Source organism: Pan troglodytes, chromosome 3, assembly GCF_028858775.2.
Source record: "Pan troglodytes isolate AG18354 chromosome 3, NHGRI_mPanTro3-v2.0_pri, whole genome shotgun sequence".
Lineage (NCBI taxonomy): Eukaryota > Metazoa > Chordata > Mammalia > Primates > Hominidae > Pan > Pan troglodytes.
The window spans coordinates 26,280,454-26,292,747 of NC_072401.2; the positions used below are offsets into that span (position 1 = coordinate 26,280,454).

The 12,294-nt window shown below is 42.3% G+C and overlaps 1 protein-coding gene across 8 annotated transcripts in view; it reads right to left on the reverse strand.

Annotated features, from left to right (window-relative positions):
- The window catches only part of SEL1L3 (SEL1L family member 3), a 144,043-nt gene that overhangs the window by 101,614 nt on the left and 30,135 nt on the right, over window positions 1-12,294 (reverse strand). For all 8 annotated transcript variants that reach the window (XR_008547467.2, XR_010156498.1, XM_063809442.1 and 5 more), the window contains exons 5-7: window positions 11,860-11,975; window positions 9,007-9,065; window positions 903-1,035 (exon numbers count right to left, since the gene is read on the reverse strand). Coding sequence is in view for 6 of the 8 variants with exons in the window: in XM_063809442.1 (XP_063665512.1) it covers window positions 903-1,035; window positions 9,007-9,065; window positions 11,860-11,975 (308 nt within the window). In the remaining 2 variants the exon portion in view is untranslated. The remainder of the gene's footprint in view (window positions 1-902; window positions 1,036-9,006; window positions 9,066-11,859; window positions 11,976-12,294) is intronic.

A 12,294-nucleotide genomic window follows, 5' to 3' on the forward strand; every position in this document is an offset into this window, starting at 1 on the left:
CTCAACACCTAGTTCAAAGCCTGGCATACAGTAGGTTCTCAATAAGCATTTGTTGCACAAATGACTATTTCATTTTTTCCCCTTTTCACAAAAGTGTCTCACAGAGGCTGTAAGATATCACCCATGGGCAGCAGGACTCCCCATTTTTCCTGATTATGACTTTGCCTAGTGACCCCTGTTTTTCTCAGAGTAAACCCCACAGGGTGAAGGGAATGACAGAATGTTTCTCTTTCAGGTATCAGGTGGGGTTCTTGATCTCCTTCAAGCAGCCCAGAAAACAAGTGCCCTGAAGGCTCCCTCATAGGGAAACAGCCCTCTCCCCCGACCAGTCCAGCTGTGTTGGCCGGAAGCGTTGGACAGTTCCATTCGGGGGCGGGTTATGGATGTGGAAGGCACTGTGCAGAGGATTCAGCCCTGAACACAACGCCCTTTTCGATCCATACAACTGCTGCCAACCGACCCCAGCGTGAGCTGAAGGCCTGTGTTTCTGAAGAGAGCAGCCAATGGAACCAAGATTTTAATTTGCTACAGTATCTCTTCTGATACTTTAAATAATAGTATATAAAAGAAGCTTTACCAAATAACTAAGATTCTCTCCTTTCATTAGCTTAATCGCTGGATAGGCAACAGCCTGATGAAAATCTACTCTATAATTAAACTAGTAGTTATTAAAACAGAGGAAGTAAATGGTTTCCATTTTATGAGTACTAAATGAACCAAATGTTAACAGAAATCTATTATTGCATTTGCTGGGGGAAAAGCCTCAATATTAATGATGTCTGAGGACAGAGGCGATGCATGGTCCGGCTTGGGTAAACTTTTATTTACACTGGGTGGCACACCCCTGAGGCCCACACCCATCACCCAGGAGTACCGCAATCTTCCTGATCCCCTGGACTCACCTGGGCGGGGTGCAGACTGCGAAGGCGATAGTACTTCAGGGGTCCAAAAAACCCTTCAATGCCAGCCACATACCTGCTCCCTCCAATAATGAAGTACCCAGCTGTGTCATTATAATGGAAATCCTCCCGGAAGCTAGAGAAGAGAATGAAGGATTAAGAGAGCTCCATGCCGGAACTAGATGATTTAAAAAGAGTCTCTTTCCCTGACTCTCCTTGACTTAACCCAAATTGCCCCAAGCCCTTCACTCTGAGTTTTAGCAGATGAGACCAGCGTAGGGTCAGGTGGACTTTGGCTAGGATCCCAATTCTGCTGTTTACCAGCTATGAGACCTCAGCCCAGTCACTTAACCTCCTCTCCAGTGCTGTCTTCTCCTGTGTCAAATGATAGTTCTCCACTTACCGGATGGTTAAGAGGATTACGTGAAGTGTAAAGATGTCAAGCATCTAGCAGAGTGCTTGGCCCACAGTAAATAGTCAATATGTGGTATTGATAGTGGTGGTATTGTTTGGAATCAATGGAATTGTCTGGAATTGCTGGTTTTCATTGGAAATATTTTGCTTTAAAAGAAAATAAAAAACCTTGTTGAATGAATAGAAGGTGGCTGTGGGGGAAAGCCAAAAGCGTAGACTACTAGATAAGGACTGAGGCAAAATTCAGTTAGGAGGAGGAGGCCACAGCCAGGTCAGAGGGTTTGGCCGGAGATGAGAGGTGAGCACAGGTGATGAGTTAGAGGACCACACTGTCCTGAAGGGCTTGAAACATCAGGAAGGAAAGGGAGGACAAAGTGGGTTGGCATTTATAGAATGCATGAAGGTGTTCCTTGCAACATTGTTTATATTCGCCAAAGATGGGAGAACCCCGGTGTCTGTCAGCGGGGACTGGCCCATCAATTTAGTGTACCTTGAGCTTTTTCACTATGCAACTAAAAAAGGGACAAAGGAACCTGGAGGGATCTCCAAAATATAGTGTTAAGTAAAAAAAATAAAAGTACAGGACACAGAGCATACCTTTTATCTAAGAAAGAGGCGAACAGATTTTTTTCATATTTGCATAAAGAAACTCTGGGCCAAAGTGTATACAAGAAACCAATAGAATTATCTCCCCATGGGGTGGTGGGGGGTTGGGATGAAGTGCATGAGGGTAGGCTTGGGAGCAAGACATTTAACTGTATTTTTACAAAGTTTTGATTTTTTAAAACCACGTGCATCTATTACCTATTAAGAATTTAAAATAATGCTGGGCACGGTGGCTCACACGTGTAATCCCAGCACCTTGGGAGGCCAAGGTGGGCAGATCACCTGAGGTCAGGAGTTCAAGACCAGCCTGGCCAACATGGTGAAGCCCATCTCTACTAAAAATATAAAAATTAGCCAGGTGTGGTGGTGCGTGCCTGTAATCCAGCTACTCAGGGGGCTAATACAGGAGAATTGCTCAAACCTGGGAGGCAGAGGTTGCAGTGAGCTGAGATTGCGCCACTGCACTCCAACCTGGGTGACAAGAGTGAGACTCCATGTCAAAATAATAATAACAAAAATAAATAAATAAAATAAAAATAACAAGAATTTAAAATAAGAATGGGAGGATTCTTATTTTAAAGAATAGATCAGAGCATATGTGTGATCAGAGCATATGTGAACAGTGAGGGGAGTGAGGGCTAAGACAGGTATCAAGTGAGAGGTCAGGCAATAAGATGGAGCCAGGAACCAGGAGGGGCAGATGGAAGCAGAGGGAAAGAAAACAAAGTGTCAGGCAGGCTGCCAGGAGCCCAGGGAGCCGAAGGAGTGAAGGGCCGGAGTGACAATGGATGAGGACAGAGCAAGCTACCCACAGTTGGATCAGAGAAACCAGCAACCCAGGGTTATTTCAGAACGAGGGATGGACTGTCTGTTAGCAAACAACCCAAGCCCTAGCCAGGGAGGAGGCCAGGGAGGAGGCATGAGACGATGAAGCAAAGCACACAGCCTGGCAGCAACAGCTGACAGCAGCAACATCGAACGTCTAGAGATTAGTCTCGTCTAAACACAACCAAAATGGAAAAGAAGTGCTTCAGCTCCTGATATTTTTCTTTTCAGAATCTCAGTCTTGTAGGACTGTGAAGATGATGGTCTCTCCTGCCTATTTAAGGAGAGGCCATAAAGTTATTATCTCTGAGAGTTGTGAACTGAGTCTGTTTTCCAAGACCTTGAAAAGACATGAACATTCCAACAACCCTCATGAGACAGCACGGGGCACTAGATGGATACAAAGCAACACTTCTGCAGTAGGAAGCCCTCTTAACAGAGCTGCAGCTGAACCAACTCCCCAGCTTACCTGACTGTCCTCATGCAAAACCGACTGACTGATGCTTACAGCATCCGGGATGCTCACCACCTCACTGCCTAGAGCTTACTGTCTAGAGCCTTAGTCTCCCCATTTAAAAAACGGAAATAGTAATAGTACCTGCCTGTATGGTTGTTATGAAGATGAAATAAACTAATATGTAAACAAAGCATTTCAAACAGTGTCAGGCACAGAGCAGACACCATAACCATCAGCAACAGTGATTATCATCCTTAACCTAGCCCTCTGTTGGACTTTGGCTCCCACATCTTGAGTTTCATGCTTAGCAAGAATAAGATGTGCATACTCTCGAGCCAGTTAATGTTGGCCTGGTGCAGTGGCTCATGCCTATAATCTCAGCACTTTGGAAGGCCGAGGTGGGGGGATCACTTGAGCCCAAGCAGTTAATATCAGTAGTAGATTATTGTAATCATACCATTTACTTACATATGTAATTCAATAAAACATGAGTGGGGAAGAAAGAGCTCTTCTTTCTATAAAAACTAAGTTGATTATTTTGGGTAGACGCAATAGAGCTTACTAAAAAATTGTTGTAAAATGTCATGGGAAAAAATTGAGAAAAATCTAGATGGCTTTTGGGCTCTGATTATTTTCACAAGTATCTTTGCTTTCATTTGGAAGAAACAGAAATTGGGTGTTGTTTACAAGTGTGAAAAAAGCCCACAGCAAACGCTAATCTGCAGATTTGTACTCAAAAGAAGGCCCTCTCTAGAAAGATTGGCAAATGAATATATACATATATATGTTTTAATTGAAATAAAATGTTTAAGGGAGTTATCTGTTTTAGTGGATCCTTGCATTAACTGAGTTTTTCAACAAAAAACAAATTACTTGGTCCCTAGGGCACTGAATCGTAATTTTTAAATTGTCATTATTATCAAGCAATAGGATATCTGTCCAGCTTGGTCTCCATGTACATTGATGTCTTCATATTTTTCTCCCGCAAAATTCTCAGTGTCTGCACAAAGATTGCAAGAGATTCCTTGTACTGTGCACTGTTTGATGGTCATCAATTTCACTGACATAAAAGCTGAGCTAGACTCTTCCAAAGCCCAAGCCAGCCCCTTTTGAAAACCTGAGACATGCTGGCAAACTATCTTTACTCTTATCTGGACATAGGAGAGTGCCCTGGTTTATTACCGCAGAGCACCAGAAGCCTGAAAGAATCACCGATGTTGTGAAACAGGCCTCTCTCAGAATTAAGAAATAGCTCCAGCTTGAAGTTTCTGTGGTATGAGAACTTAGAGCTTCAAATTGGCTGCCCCCATGTCCCACAGAGTAACCAACATCTTACAAGTCACTTCTTCAGGGCCTGGTCTAAATTCTATTTTTTTTTTTTTTTTTTTTCTGGAGACAGAGTCTTGCTCTGTTGCCAGGCTGGAGTGCAGTGGCGCAATCTCAGCTCACTGCAACCTCTGCCTCCTGGGTTCAAGCGATTCTCCTGCCTCAGCCTCCCGAGTAGCTGGGAATACAGGCATGCGCCACCATGCCCAGCTAATTTTTGTATTTTTAGTAGAGATGGGGTTTCACCATGTTGGCCAGATGGTCTCCATCTCTTGACCTCATGATCCGCCTGCTTCGGCCTCCCAAAGTGCTGGGATTACAGGCATAAGCCACCACGCCCGGCCGGCCTGGTCCAAATTCTGACCCCCTTGTTCTCCTCAAGCTACCTTATCCATTTCTTTCCTAGCACTCACCACGATTTGTAATTTTAAATTTATTTGTGAATTTGTTTTCTGTTTGTCTCCCCATCTCAATATTTTAGCTCCATGAAGGCAGAGTCTGTATTCTTTGTGTTCATCATTTTATTTCCAGAGTTGAGTGCTGTGTCTGGCATGTGACAGGTGCTCAGTAAACAGGTGTTGAATAAATGAATGAATTTAACACTATAGAGGCCTGAAGCTGTCACCTGTCATGGGATATTATTGACAGCCTTTCATTTATGCGTTGCACTGCAATCCCGAGCACTTAATTCCTGATCTTCTCACACTATCCTTGTAGGACAACAGTCATTATGTTTACGTTACAGGAACAAATAAAAAGGAGGGGTAAGAGCCTTGCCTGGGAACACCTATAACCAGTAAACTGGAAATATCTGATGTTTAGTTCACTGACTTGGCCCACTCTAAAAGTGGGGTTCCTGGCAGGGATGAGATTCCAAATACCTGACCACAGGAACCCCCGGGGGACTCTGGACAGCTCCCTCTGGGACTAGCTTTACTTCTGCTTATTTCTCTGATGGGGAGGTCTCAGGAGTACAGGCAGGGCAGCTGGGGTGGTGGGGAGGGGCACTCCTGCGTCTGAGTACGGCTAGCTTTTTTGGTTTGTTTTGTTTTTTGTTTTGTTTTGTTGTTTGTTTGTTTTGTGGCAGGGTCTCACTCTGTCGCCCCGGCTGGAGTACAGTGGCACAATCTTGGCTCTCTGCAACCTTCACCTCAGCCTCCCGAGTAGCTGGGATTACAGGTGCCCACCACCATGCCCGGCTAATTTTTGTATTTTTAGTAGAGTTGGGGTTTCACCATGTTGCCCAGCCTGGTCTCAAACTCCTGGACTTAAGTGATCTGCCTGCCTCAGCCTCCCAAAGTGCTGGGATTACAGGCATGAGCCACTGTGCCAGGCCAGAGTACTGCCACTTTTACTAAGAAATTGTTTCAATGCTTCAATTGGGATGTAGAGTTGGTGTGTGCCCCCAAATCAGTCTTGATCCCTTGATCCTTCTATGTTTACGCTGATTATGTCTTTACTTAAAATTTTACTATTTTGTTCATCATAGATTCTCTGCATTCATTTTGATTTCTAAAAACATCATATTAATATGTTACTTATCATGATTACTGTTGAGTTAAATTGTGTACCCCTCCTCCCACCAAATTCATATGTCAAAGTCCAAATCTCCAGCCCCTCAGATTGTGACCTTATTTGGAAATAGGGTGATTGCAGACATAAGTAATTAAATTGAGGTGATACTGGAGTAGGGTGAGCCCCTAACCCAATATGACTGACATCTTTATAAAAAAGTGAAATTTGGACACAGACACACCCATGGGGAGAATGCCATGTGAAGACTGAAGTTATGCTGCCACGAGCCAAGGAGCTACCAGAAGCCAGGAGAGACCGGGAGCAAATCTGTCCCTCGTACCTTCACGGGAGCACGGCCCTGCCAGCCCTGTGATCTTGGACCTCTGCCCTCTAAAACTTAATACATTTTTGTGTTTAAGCCACTTCATTTTGGCACTTGGTTCTGGCAGGCCCCAACAAACTAATGCAATCCCTGAGCTTTCTGGCACCCCCTTAAGTTTTAGGCTCACTTGCCTCACCCCGGCCCCAGCCCTGGATCATTCTGTGGCCACTCTTTCTCCCATTCACTCATATCAGCCTCTAGATCTCTGGGATTGAAGAGGAAAGGAAACTCTTACAAAGAAAATGAAAAGGAGCCTATGAAATTCAACCAGTGGTCGAAAATGTCCTGGAGCTGGACGTGGGTTTCAGGGGAGAGAGAGGAAGCTCTTATTTTAAACTTCATGTCCTGAAACAAAAACCTTTAATTTCTGGCCAGAGCCCACTTCACAGAACATGGAGATCTGATCTCCAAAGCTGACTCAGATCATCTGTTTCTCCAAAGACAGCTCCCAGGCTTCACTGTCCTTGAACTTTTCAGAGAAGATCCCCTAGCCACCTGTTATATAACAACACTCCTATGTGTTGAACGCCTTCTGGCTGATCTGAATCTACCTCGGTGCTCTTGAAGACATGTGCTCTCTCCCTAGGCCTCAGCCGCTATGTTTCAATGCAGCTATTAAGCCACCCGCACCTTCTCTTTGCAGGCTAATAACACTTCTTTAGCCTTTCTACAAAACTCTAATCCTTTAATCCAGCCATGAAAATAAGAATTGTTCTATATGCCCAGAGCCTAAAAGAAATCAGATGGACTCAAATGAAAACAGGAATTTTTTTTAATTTTTTTTTTTTTTTTTTTTTTTAGTTTTTTAATGCAGATTCTGATTTAGAAGCTCTGGAGCAAAGCCCAAGATTCTGCATTTCTTTTCTTATCTTTTTTGTTGTTGTTGTTGTTAAGATAGAGTATCACTGTCACCTAGGCTGGAGTGCTGTGGTGGGATCTTGGCTTACTGCAACCTCCAACTCTCAGGTTCAAGCAATTCTCGTGCCTCAGCCTTAAGTAGCTGGGATTACAGGTGCGCACCACCATGACCAGCTAATTTTTTTATTTTTAGTAGAGATGGGGGTTTCACTATGTTGACCAGGCTGGTCTTGAACTCCTTGCCTCATGTGATTCACCCACCTTGGCTCCTGAAGTGCTGGGATTACAGGTGTGAACCACCTGTAAAATGCCGGGCCAAGAGTTTATTTATTTTTTTTAAGTAGCATATATGGCCCTCTATTTCTGTGTCTGCCCCTCTTTGCTTCCCTTTCGTTAATAATCAGCATTCAAGAGAATTTGGGTTGTGCGGGACTCTGCGTATCCCCAGCCTGTTTGGAGAGGCAGCATTCTGCCTGCTGCAGTGAAATAACAGACTCGAGGAATAAAACACTCCTCATCCCAGACAAAGTGCCTAAAAGTTCTGATGCATTTTTAAAAATTATACATGCAAAATTGGTTAATTTTTATTTCTGATCTTTACACTTTTTTTTTTATTTTAAGACGGAGCCTTGTTCTGTCACCAGGCTGGAGTGCAGTGGCGCCATCTCAGCTCACTGCAACCTCTGCCTCCTGGGTTCAAGCCATTCTCGTGCCTCAGCCACCTGAGTAGCTGGGGTTACAGGCATGCGCCACCACGCTAGGCTTATTTTTGTATTTTTAGTAGAGACAGAGTTTTGCCATGTTGCCCAGGCTGGTCTCAAACTCATAGCCTCAAGTAATCCACCTGCCTTGGCCTCCCAAAGCGCTGGGATTACAGGCGTGAGCCAACACCCCTGGCCTACACTTGTTCTTAAGCCTTCAATTTCAGATGTTCTTTGACATACAATGGGATTACATCCTAATAAACTCATTGTAAGTTGAAGGTATCATTAGTACAAAATGCATTTATTACCCCAATAAACCCAATGTAAAGTCAAAAAATTGCAAATCAAATCATCATTGGGTCAGAGACCACCTATATACATATATTATCTAGCTATGGCAAGGTATCCTGAATTCCTAATGAAGGTTGCCCCATGGTTCTGACACTATAAAACCCACTATTATACGTGGATGTAGAAGTAAATTAAAAAATTATGAAACACAGGCAGGAAACTCAGTTCTTAGTTTCTGTAACTCTTGTAGAGAATGGTTATATAAAGATGAAAAGTGACACCAATATCAATAGTTGCATACATTTCAAATCCAGATTATAAACATAAATATGAAGACTGTCTGCTTTTATGTCTTATATGAGGCCAAAGTTACCAACCATTCTCAATAAGCAACACTAATACTTTGATTTATTTTTCAGAATCCTTCATAGAAGATAATTTTCAAAGAAAATGAATTATAAAGTGCCATGAAAGGAAGAATTTACAATGAGATCTGGAGAGAGGACTAGTTTTTCTTGCTCAGAAAAAAATGTTGTGGGGGAAGCAGAAAGAGTTTGTGCATGGTAGGAAAAAAAAAGTACAAAGACTAGCTACAGGGCAGAGAATAATCCATGCTTGGAAAAGCTGAATGAAGAGATGTGGAATAACATTAGGGCTGAGGGCTAAAGTATGAAGATTCCTTAACTCGCATGCAGGCAAATTTTGAATAAAAAGAAAAATTGCACTTACCTAATGGTCTGATTGTGGTAGCTTTTCAAATCCTGTCCAATGCTAGTGGTTACTACTATCTATGATGGGAGGGATACACAAGAATCAGTTATGCCTCATCACCCTACATTACCTATGCAGTCCTTTGTGTAAATTACTCATGATATGTGTTGGAGAGTCTTTTACCTGATCAGTTTCTGCAAAAATAAAATTAACAGTTTACTAGCCCTGTGCATATTTTAAGATTTCATACATTTAACTTCCCCAAATGTGACTTGATGTGATTAAAAATATCTACAATGCAGTTTCCACCAAGTTTCAGATACTTCCGAACTCCAAGCCAAAGGCTCATTTGATGTATTTGTCCTTAAATGCTTGTTGTGTAGAAAGACAAGGAAATATGTATGACACTACAAGGAGTGTTTAAAATCTTGCTCTGATTCCATCAGAGCCTTAGGGGGAAAACAAGATTGGTGTTGTATGTTCTTCACGCACTGCTGTTCCCACCTCCCTTTCCCTAAGCACTGGGAATCATCATTCTCATTTTAACAGGGACACTATTTTTTGTCATGAATGCTGTTAGCTGTCTCATATGGGCTCTTCTCATGTCTTGGACTCCAACATCATAAGCCTCTCGACTCAAGGGGCCACTTACATTCTGCTAGTGCCACCACAGAGTAAGTGTTAGGGCGTGTCTCAAAGACGTGGCTACGACACTTGGTCTATGAAAGACAAACTAACCCACCAGAAACCAACCCAATTCAGCCATACAACATGTTGGTTCAGAAAAGAAAATGACTCATGCCAGTTGTTTGCCTAAACCAACCATTTAAGTCACTTATACATTCAGTCAAGGCAGAATATGCTAGTCCCATCACAGAGGTGGATTTTGGGTGGGAAGCATTATGTGTTGTTTGGGACCTGTGTATATTAGACCAGATAGAATAGAAAGAAGAAGGACAAATAGGCTAAAGTCTACACACACCAAAAAAAATTTTTTGCCCCCACTTATCTGGTCTTTCTAATTCTCTCCTGCTTTACTCAACTATGTACTCCACCACTAAGTTTATCTCCTTCATGAAAGGACTACTTTTAATCTTCTGCTCAAAAATCTTCTATGGTGCTTTGCAAGTTGATGTCTAAACTCCCTGATATCCAAGATTCTCTGCATTCTACTCCTAAATACGTATTTTCCCTTCTATTAGCTTTCTATAGTCCATAAATTTTTACTCCAGTCAAACTAGTTTGTCTGCTAACCCCCAATAACATGCTGAAATACCCTCTTCTCCCTTCTCCATCTAAATCCTGTCCAACCAGAGAAATCTTCTCATGATACCTCCCCTAAGCATTCCAGCATAAAATGCTATCTCCCTTCTAGGAATCAATACAAATCATCTGGCAATTAATTATTTTTAAATTATTATTATTATTATTATTGAGACAGAGTCTCACTCTGTTGCCCAGGCTGGAGTGCAGGGGCGCCATCTTGGCTCACTGCAACCTCCGCCTCCCGGATTCAAGCGAGTCTCCTGCCTCAGCCTCCCAAGTAGCTGGGATTATAGGCACGTACACCACGCCCAGTTAATTTTTGTATTTTTACCAGAGATGGGGTTTCACCATGTTGGCCAGGCTGGTCTCCTGACCTCAGGTGACCCACCCTCCTCAGCCTCCCAAAGTGCTGGGATTACAGGCGTGAGCCACCGCATCCAGCTATCATCTGGCAACTAAGCTCGCTTTGTGACAGTCCTTTACCTGCTTAATGTTACTTCCATAAATAGTCTACAAGCAACTCGAGCATAGTGCCTTGCATACAGTAGGCGCAAAATAAGATCTGTGAATCTGCACTGATGATTTGTTGTCTCAGGGACAACAGCACTGAGCTGACCTTCTCCGTAAGAGAAAGCATCAACCAAGCTATTATGGCCATCATAATTCTCACATAGATAGGAAGCTAAAATGTGGACCACCGCTATGTCACTGAACATTTTTAAGTAAACAAACACACGTACTAAGAATCCCAGCTAACATTTTACAGACTCTTCTCAGGAAAGCAGCAAGGACTGACCTGATTTCTTTTCTCTTACAGAAAAAGGAAATGTGATCAACCTAAACACCAAGGGAAGACTGTGCATCATCTCATCCACAAGACAAACAAAATGCCTCTTCCAGTTTTGTTACAGGAAAAATCACAGATCAATAAGAAAAGCTGATGAGAAAACAAAGCAACCAGAAAAAGGTGGCAAACCCACACTGTGTATATTGAGAAATAGAACTGTCTTCAATTAGAACAACAGATTTGCCATAATCCATAAAATTCATGTTATGAGAGTTTGAAGCAGTTATGTACAATGTTTTATACTACAAAGTAGATAAAGACCCTCCATCCCACCTGAATTATCACTTATGTGTGTTGGTTATTATGGTCTGTTTAATGCCAAACATAAGCAATTGCTTCACTTGCCAAAAGCAGTCAAATCATTTCTTGGCTGAACTAACCAATCCATTTCCTTTAAAAAAAAAGTTGTAGATCTGATTACACTATGTAAACATGGCCAATATTGTTTTAACATTTATCTCCCCAGGAGAAAAGGACTGACTTGCTCAGATCAGTATGGCTGTAGAGCTGCCTGTATGCTTTATTCATTCACCCCACAGTCAAAAGCAGCACTTTAAAAGTTAATTAAATGGGATGGGATTCTTATGATTTAAACTTCCATCTATGAAAGTTTGATTTAGCAAGCGTGTAGTTGTAACGAGTCTATCATTTACCACAAATTTGCTTTTGCAGATTTTGTTGCTCCCCGGCTTTATAGCAATGCTTAACTTTAAGCGAAAATGCTCGTATGTCGTGTGATGAAGCGTGCATACAGATACCTGGCCTCCGTTAAAAGAGATATCCAGTCGAAACCACTCCTTCAAAGGTATGATGAATTTAGTTTTTACAGCAAGGTCTTCCCCTTTGACAAGATGCATCTGAATATGCAAATAGCCTAAAAGGAAAATTCGAGCACATGAAAATGACCAAAAAATATCTACGAGTGAATGAAGTAGCTAGGCCTTTTCAACAATTGTCCTAAGAAGCTACAATACTCCACGAAAACAAAGCAAAACCCAAACGCGCATTTATAAATGCATTTCTTTGTAAATAAGACATTGGGTTTAAGCTTCTGGGAAAGAAGTTAAATTTGAAGCCCACATTTGGAAGTCATTGCTCTTGCTGGGCTGCCATGTTGACAGGATCTTCCTTATTCTAGACAGACATATCTGTCACTAGGCAGAGCATTACAAAATTACAATATCATTTTAAAG